Genomic DNA, 8,578 nt, shown 5'->3' with positions numbered 1-8,578 from the left:
CAATACCCGCGGATATGCATGATGGAATCAAGATCTCCATACGCATGCTGGAACCAATATGCCTATAAGCAAGATGGAACCAATACCTAATATATTATTATCCGGAATGGCATGCTGGAACCAATACCCGCGGATATGCATGATGGAATCAATATCTCCATACGCATGCTGGAACCAATATGCCTATAAGCAAGATGGAACCAGTGTCCAGAAAGCAAGATGGAACCAATACCAGCGGATATGTATGATGGAACCAATACATTTATGGAAACAACATTGTCGAATATGTATGATGGAACCAATACTTAATATTGCATAAAGCGAGATGGAACCAACACGCTCGGATATGCATGATGGAATCAATATCCTCATATGTATGATGGAAACAATATGAGTTAATATGTATGATGGAACCAATATCGAGAGAGCGATGGAACCGTACCATGTCATGAACTTAGACTTCATGCATATTCATGAATAACGATTGGTTCCATCATAGCATTTCATACCCTACTTGTTTCCATCATAGTATATATACACCCTTATTGGTTCCAACATAGCAATTTCCCTAAAAGCAATGTTGAAATCAAAAGAATGCATGTTTTATTATCTTATATATATTAGATTTCTGACTTATAGGTAAAATCAGAGCCGTATTTGCCATGAAGAGCAAAAGCAATGCGAAACAAATTAAAGCGAAACGAGATGCGTTGGGAGACGCACGATACGCCTCTTTCATATCTACATACTCCAATAAAATGGAATGCAAATTACCAGGTATTCTACTTCTTCTTTCTTCTTCTTCTTATTCTTACCACCAGGTGAACACAAGAGCAAACTCAAGCAAGCGGAAGAGATCAACGACCTCCTGTTATTAGACACACGTCGACCCCGGCCGAGACTTTGCCGACGAGAATATCAGGAGCCTGATCAGGAATCAAGAGAAGTTTGGGACACAGGAGCTGGCAAAGCAGCACAAGCGAAGAGTTTGCCGACTCAAGCAAAGCAGCGCAAGCGAAAAGCGCCTAGAGCTCCAAAGCAGCCCAAGGAGAAGAAGCCGAAGGAGGAGAAGCAGCTCGAGCAGCAGAAAAAGATCAAGCAGCAGGCGAGGCAGATCGAGGAACTCCAACAACAACACCAACAAACAAATCAAAAACTACTTTCTCTTCAAACCCCCAATGACACACAGGCGAACAGTTTCAAAGAAGAATGGTTCGAGAAAGGAGCTAAGCAAACTAAAGAATCCATCGAATGGGGGCTGACGATCTCGGAAAAATTGAACAGAGAAGCGGCCAAGTTAGACGCGGAGCGAGCGAAATTACAGCACCTCCATTACATGGAATATACTCAGAGGTCTCCAGCTCAATCGCAAGGCCAGAAACAACCGCAAGGCCAGAATCCGACCCTGTTTCCACCTCCACAAACACCTCCGGCTCTTTTTGCACCGGCAGCACCAGCACCAGCTCCAGCTGCACTGATGCTAGCAGCTGCAGCACATGCACCCGCAGCACATGCACCCGCAGCACCTGCAACCGCAGCACCTGCAACCGCAGCACCTGCAGCCGCGGCACCTGCAGCAGGCAACGCCACAGAAGAGATGGCAACCCTGGCAGCTTCCTTGCGCGCAGGCGCCATTACTTTTGGTGAATTCATGGAACACGCGAAGCGTCTAACGCAGCCGTGAATCATCACGCTCGGGTGCTTTCTCCCATGATGACTGCCTGTTCAATAGGAACAAATGGGAGTTAACCCGGATCTTATTATACTAGAGTATCGGAATCTACGCTAGTTGCATACTACCCCGAGAATCGTCTATAAGGAGCAGGTCCTTGTATGCCGCTCGTGCGAGCGAACCTGCCATCGCGAGTCCAAAATCAGCACTCTCGCGAGCCACTACACCGCAGCACGTCTCTCTATGCGGAAAGTGGTGACATCTATGAGAAGCCGTGCAAATGCGCTCCTCATAAGGCAGGTCATTTACATGCCAGCTTTTCAAGTTGTTGTATATGACTATCTCCTTCCGATAAGGCGTCCCAAAAAGCATGCATTTGCAGAGGGCAGTTTTCTTAAGCCCAAAAATAGAATGAAACACATCCTTGCAAATGGGCTGCTTTGGGCCATAGCCCGCAGGTATTTCCATGATCACCTTGCAAAGCGGGTTCACCTGCCATGCGGCGATCATCAGCAAACTTATCCACATCAACGTCTCGTTGCCAAACTCAATCTTTCGCGCTTGCTCCTCCGTAAGAGGAGCACCATTCACAAGGTCTATCGAGCGACCATGGTGTGCCTCTGACTGCTGCGAAAACGAGCAACAATTCCCAGCAAAAACACAAACACCGGGCGGACAACGCTTGAAGTAATGACGTTTGTACAACCAAAAGTCACGGAACGAACAGAGCACGTGCGGACACATGCTCGGATCACCATCCACGCCGATGCACCCGCATCTGCCATTACTAATAGCGTAGATCCGTTGCAAAAACGTGAAGTTGTGCGACCCAAACTCGTAGGCGAAATCCCCATATTTTTCAGGAGCATTGAGCCCACAAGGTGGAAGAGGCGTACTCCTTTTTTTGGTCCCATTGTTACTGCAGCAGATGGAGGCTTCTCGCACGCGCAGCTGCTCCATTATACGCGCAAGACGTTCCTTAGCTTCGTCCATGTCTCGACGGTAGCTTTCTCCGATCCAAACGACCTTCGACTTCTTTGCGGGCGAAGACATGACGCACGAAAAAAAAAACCGGCAACCCGCGCCCCAACCCTACCTCCACACTCTCGGAAAACACAAACGAGCACGCCAGAGGCAGCGAAATCGCACGTTTGCAGCGACACGAAGACGCCGCGCGCGGGGCGCTGCGAGCAGCGCTGAATGCCCCGGCACGGGGCGCCTTCCCGCAGCCCGCGGGGCCCCGAACGCCCCGGGCGGGCCGAGCTAGCACAGCGGGTGGGTCGCGAAGCCCACCGGAGGTCCTGGGGCAGCGATTCCACGCTAAACGCCCACCATCGTCTAAGCCGCTCTAGACGATAGACTAACGCGGCCTTATTATGGGGGGTCTTGCTCCGGCGACGGCGTCCGATGGCCGACGCGTCGGACGCCCGAACGTGCGGTTTTTGGCTAGCGGCCAGGGACGCCCGGTGGCTATACGTGACAAAAACAAGCGCTCAGATTGGGACGAATGGCTAGCCGTTTCGCTGGCTTGAGTACCAAACACGTACGCGCGGGCCGGGAGCGGAGACCTCTGAGCCCAAGCTTCCGACGCACGGCAGCCCGCTCTGGTGGTCGGAGTGGCCTTCCATGACCCCTAGGCGTAAGCCTGACCGTCGGTGCCCCCATCGGAGGTGGTTCTGGCGTCGACCAAATTCCACCGCGCGGGCCTCGTCTCCGCGGGGCTGCCGCGGCGTACAAGTCCGTGCCAGCGAAGCGCGTCACCATCGATGGCGTTGGATACGCCCCTTGGTTTTGGGTGCGACGTCGGTGTGACGGCTGGGGTAGGCCATTTACGTTGCGTAAGATGTACCACCCCGCTCCGCACGCAGGGGTGCCGCCGACGCCAGTGGCGGAGCAACACCCCCCCTCCTTATTAGCGAATAAAGATTGACCCGCCCGGGGCGGCACAATTATATCAAGACGGGCCCCACCGGCGCACAATTATATCAAGACGGACCCCGTTCGGCTCGTAAAGCACAAGCTGTGCGACATGCACGTGGAAATGGGACACCTCATCGAGCTCCTGCGCGAAAACGACGCGGTGGGCTTTCGCGCACAGTGCACGCTTTTCCCACAATTCATGAGCGCGCGAACCACGTGGTTTCATTCTGTCATGCATCTCGCTGCCAGGCTAGGGAGAACCGATGGACAAACGAGTGGATATGCCCAACGTGCCTTGAAGACAAAGAGCCAGAATGCCGCGGGGCGAAGCGCTACTGGCGATCGGAGGAGTACAAATGTGCGAAGAAAGCGCGGATGGACGCAGAGACGCGCGCTGCTTTGGTCGAAACGACAAAGCGCGACATCCGAGAGACTTTGATGCCGGAGGGACGCAAGAGCGACCTTTTCAAGAAACTCATTGTCGACATCTTCGCCACCTCGGCTCCGGTCAAGGAGTTCATGGAAGAAGCTTTTCCACAACACGACGCTGAAGTGTTCACCGAGGCCATGAAGCACATCATCGCCGCGGACCACTTCAAGTGGGACGTCAAGACACTCTACCCCGACCCCAACCAGGAGTAGGCAGCTCAGGCCACGAGAGTGTCGCCCCATGTAAGCGGGGTAGCTGCCCAGTTATAGGCCCCATTTGCCCGTTCATATTTATTTGCATTTATTTAGAGATTTTACCCCTGCCGCTCCCGCGATCGGCGGATTACGATTTTGGCGTTCGATGGAGCCGCTTGGAGCGTTTCCAGCCCCAAAACCGCAGCCCATGCGCGCCCCTGGGCATGCAGTCGGTGCCGGCGCTCTCGCCCAAGGTCACGGCGGTCCCCAGGGCGGACGCGCGGCCACGGGCGCGGCGGCCACGGTGGTCTGCGGCCTCGAAACTCGGGCTGCCCCGCGTCGAGAGGGCGAAGAGGAGGTCCCGGCGGTTCCAGACCGCACTACCGCCGGTGGCGATGCTAGAGCATAGCCCAGAGACGGCATCGAATGACTCCATCCACTCTCTGACGTCGGAGCTGCCGTGGACCTTCACGGTGTCCCGTCGGGCCACCGCGGGCGCAGAGCGCCGGCCGGACGAACTCGACGATTTCGACTCTCTCGACCCCGCCATTGTATCCAGGCGATGTGCGGGTGACGACAAACGATCCCTGGTGCTGCAATGACTCGAAGACGAGCATAAAGGGGTCGGGGAAGTCCGGCGCGCCGCATCCCAGCCCCTAAAACCGCCCCAACTGAGTCGCCACGCAAGCGCCTGGACGTCCCGTTTTCACCGGCGCGTCGTGCGTGAAGATGTGGTCCATGCAGCCACTGAGATCGTTGTCCATCTCTGCGTATTCGCTGAGATATGGGGCTACAAAGGCTGCCATGCCACCATTGCGCGCACATCGGACTTTGGATCCGAATGGTCGTTCGACGATGGACGCACCACTTCGCGTGCCGCGTTCGGCATGTTCCAGTCCACGCGGGGTAGAAGTGAGACCACTTCGCCATAGGAAATCGGGGTCTGCGGTTCCGTAGAACCACTCCACGACGCCCAACGCGGCGCAGGAGCCGAGCACGGGCGTGCACGCAGCCGGCTGAATCGTAATCAGCCGATAGCGAGTGAAGCAGGGGGAATTTATTTCCTGATCGCAAAAATATCAGGACGGACCCCGCTCGAGACGGACCCCTCGTTTCGACCGACGGATAACGCTATCGATGATGTGATGCGCCGGCGCCGTGCCGTTTCGCGCTAGGTGGTGTACGAATCGCGCGTGCGCTAGCGACGACGAGGCGGGAGCGCAAAAACTCCTGCTGGCGGCGTCCTGCGACGAGATTTTCGATCACTGCGACTGTGGGGCGCGCCCCCACTCGATTTCTGCAGCTCCAGGTTTACATATCGTGACAGCTGATATGGGGCAACTCATCGCCTCTCTGTGGTCGCCCTGTGGCTGACTTGGGTTCTAATCTCCCCCGCGCGCGCGACGACGACGACGACGACGACGACGACGACGACGACGGCGGCGGCGGCGGCGGCGGCGGCGGCGGCGGCGACCGACCGGCCCAGAAAGTCGGTGCCAGGAACTCGCCGGGGGGCAAGGGGAAGTCGCCCGACACCTCCCCGAGTACGCCCAAGTAGGATTTAATCAGTTTACCACCCTGTAGCTCGAGGTCACTCGAGGACTACTTCAAATTCAAGCCCAGCGGCCTTTACCCCGACTCCGACGAAGAGTAGGCAGCTCAGGCCACGAGAGTGTCGCCCCATGTAAGCGGGGCCCCACGCACGTGGTGCGCTACCACGCTCCTTCTCTAAGAAAAAACAACAAAAATTTGAAGGTGAGGTCCGTCTTGGTATTAATTATGGGAAGACGCGTCGATATGATGGGACATTAAATTCCAGGTAATGATGGTCAAAAATGGTGGACGGTGAGGTCCCTTTTGATATTTTGTTTTGAAGTGAGGTCCATTTCGACATTATTTTGGAAGGCGGGGTCCATATTGATATTAAAGTCTCTTGGTGAGGTCCTTCTTGATTTTGATCCTTTTAAAGATCTTTTCATGTAAGGCAGATGCTGGTTCATCACTGGAGTTCTGCCATTGTGCGGCACTCACATGACGCCACATGGCCGGAATGACCTCTCGCATGAGCTCTTTCTTGGTTCTGTATGCATAGGTGTCATAATTTGACATAGACCCTGTCTTCTCATTAAGTTGATATACAAACTTCATGATGTTGTTGGGGTCAAGTAATGGAAATTCGGAGAAGGCTCCAGTTGTAGCGTCGAGTACATCTTTACGATAGTCCTGGCTCGATTTGAAATCGACCCCCCCAGGCGCGTCAGTTCCGGGCCCCGCGGCTCCTGGGACGCACCCCACCGGTAGGGCGCGACCCCCGGGGGTCTGAGGAGTCGCTCCGTGCGTTTGTCCCGTTTTTTTGCTTCGTGTCCCGTACTCGTCCTGCCGCTCTACGGTCGAACCATCGTTTATCCCCGGCAGGACGTCGAGTATCTGGATTAGTTAGGCGCTCGAAGCTGCTATGGCAGCTGATGGAATCTCCACCTTAGAGGGCCCCGTGCTCCTCGAATATGCAGCGACGTGCAACGATCCCAGCGGCTTTGAGGTCCGCAAACATGTGGGTGAGGCACATGAAAAGACGCGACATCCGGACGATTGCGAGGTGGCGCAAACGGGCAGCCTCAGGGGGTGGAATGGGGCGCGGCAGCTTCCCCCGACCCGAATTTCGGTCGCCTTCGAGTCACAGAGCGTCGGGAATCGTTCGTCATGAGGGCGATCAGATGCCCTCGCGGCAGCCCTTCGGCTCGAGCCGATTTGATCGAGATCACCTCACCGGCTCCGGGAGGCGCGCGGCGCCGCGGGTGACACGGCGCTCACTGCGCAATGCATGCGGCGTTCGGGCCGCGGCAACCTTGACAGGCCACTCGGGAGGGACATTCCAGGCGGTGTTTACTCGAGATGCCGCGGCCCGCTCGAGCCCTGGAACTAAGTTGGGCCTCTCGTCGGTCGCCCCCCACCATTAACGGCCGTTCTCGTCATCCACGGGCTGCCCCGACGCGAACTAAGTTGCTCGCCTTCGACCGATGGTCTTTCCCGAGCGACTCGCACCCGGGCCCGAGGCGCGGCAAGGTCCACAGACCGAGCGCCGCGCCAAGTCCTGGAACCGCTGCATCGGCTAGCGAAAGACGCGTTTTAGCCCAGATCTGACAAAACGAGCAAAGCCTGGGGGGGCTGATCTCAGATCAAGCCTCCTGCAAGTGTAGAAGTATGGACTCTTGTCCACCACACAGAACACTGAGAACCCATTGAACTAGAGTGTAGGACTTGCAGCCCATGCTTATTTTCCTGATGTTCTCCATCTCTGCTGAGAGCAACTCAGATTTGTCCTTTTGGGACAGATTACGGAAGCTATTGTTCAGGTAAGCATAGAGATTTTCAGATGGGCGATTGCTAAGATGGAACCAATCGGATAGATTAATCGTATGATGGAACCAAGTGGTCGAGAAAAGCATGATGGAACCAATATTCATGCCTATGATGGAAACAATCTAATGCGGGTTTTGTCGACGCTACCTGAACCAATACCACTCAATGGACACTTTGATCATCTCCATACCCTGGTGATTAAAAACCCGCACGCCCATTACTTAGTGCGCGTAGAAAGTTTATGAAATAGATGATGGAACCAAGACTTCGACGCGAAATACATGATGGAACCAAGACTTGCGACTCCATTTTTCACCATGTCCTCGACAAGGCTTATTGCTTGGTTCCAACATAGATTTTGCGCCATATGATTCCAACGTAGATTCGCGAAATGCATGATGGAACCAAGACTTGCGACTCCATTTTTCACCATGTCCTCGACAAGGCTTATGGCTTGGTTCCAACATAGATTTTGCGCCATATGGTTCCAACATAGATTTGCGCCATAAATAGGAAATAAATAGGAAATAAATATCTAAATAAATGCAGATAAATATGAACGGGCAAATAAAAGAGCCGAGAATAACGGGGGCTATAAATGGGCAGCTACCCCAGCCGAGTGGGGTCCGTCTCGATATAGTGCGCGACGGCGAGGTCCGCCTTGATAGGCTTACTCTTAAGGGAGGAGCTGGTGTGGCACTTTGATGGCCCTGGCTGGGCCAGACAGCAGCCAGTTTTTCTCGTGCCTGACGGGGAAGGTACTGCCGGTCTTGTCCATGCAGTAGACGTGGATCCGTGGCCTTCCATCCGGAGGCTGGTCTGGACCAGTTCTCGCACCTGCGTGCGCCAGGTTCCTGCTGCACATCATAGCATACCCGAATGGTATTTCAATTGGCGGAGCATCGTTGGAGAAGTCCGCTGGGATGCATTGGTCCCCTTCTTTCTTACAATATTCAACTTTATGTGATCCCCGAGACACGCATAAATTCGTCCCTGCTTCTG

General features: G+C 54.6%; 4 protein-coding genes across 4 annotated transcripts; 1 reads left to right on the top strand and 3 right to left on the bottom strand.

The window, feature by feature from the left end:
- Positions 1-400: 400 nt before the first annotated feature.
- On the top strand, positions 401-1,684 carry AURANDRAFT_68009 (hypothetical protein; the record flags this gene model as incomplete). Its single annotated transcript, XM_009043604.1, has 4 exons — positions 401-438; positions 500-528; positions 640-777; positions 822-1,684. 4 exons carry the CDS (start codon positions 401-403, stop codon positions 1,682-1,684), a joined length of 1,068 nt encoding a protein of 355 aa, XP_009041852.1.
- Positions 1,685-1,780: 96 nt separating this feature from the next.
- AURANDRAFT_68008 (hypothetical protein) lies at positions 1,781-2,725 on the bottom strand (the record flags this gene model as incomplete). Its single annotated transcript, XM_009043603.1, has 1 exon — positions 1,781-2,725. The coding sequence occupies one exon, from the start codon at positions 2,723-2,725 to the stop codon at positions 1,781-1,783; it is 945 nt and encodes a 314-aa protein (XP_009041851.1).
- A 901-nt stretch (positions 2,726-3,626) lies between these two features.
- Positions 3,627-4,264, bottom strand: AURANDRAFT_68007 (hypothetical protein; the record flags this gene model as incomplete). Its single annotated transcript, XM_009043602.1, has 2 exons — positions 3,627-3,842; positions 3,866-4,264. The coding sequence occupies 2 exons, from the start codon at positions 4,262-4,264 to the stop codon at positions 3,627-3,629; spliced, it is 615 nt and encodes a 204-aa protein (XP_009041850.1).
- Positions 4,265-4,872: 608 nt separating this feature from the next.
- On the bottom strand, positions 4,873-8,057 carry AURANDRAFT_68006 (hypothetical protein; the record flags this gene model as incomplete). The annotated part of the gene is made up of 6 exons (XM_009043601.1): positions 4,873-5,280; positions 6,248-6,439; positions 6,984-7,135; positions 7,194-7,372; positions 7,424-7,682; positions 7,874-8,057. 6 exons carry the CDS (start codon positions 8,055-8,057, stop codon positions 4,873-4,875), a joined length of 1,374 nt encoding a protein of 457 aa, XP_009041849.1.
- Positions 8,058-8,578: the final 521 nt, after the last annotated feature.

This window comes from Aureococcus anophagefferens, assembly GCF_000186865.1.
Source record: "Aureococcus anophagefferens unplaced genomic scaffold AURANscaffold_59, whole genome shotgun sequence".
NCBI classification, from domain to species: domain Eukaryota; class Pelagophyceae; order Pelagomonadales; family Pelagomonadaceae; genus Aureococcus; species Aureococcus anophagefferens.
The sequence above is the reverse complement of the archived record's forward strand: the minus strand, read 5'-3'. Positions and strand labels throughout refer to the sequence as shown.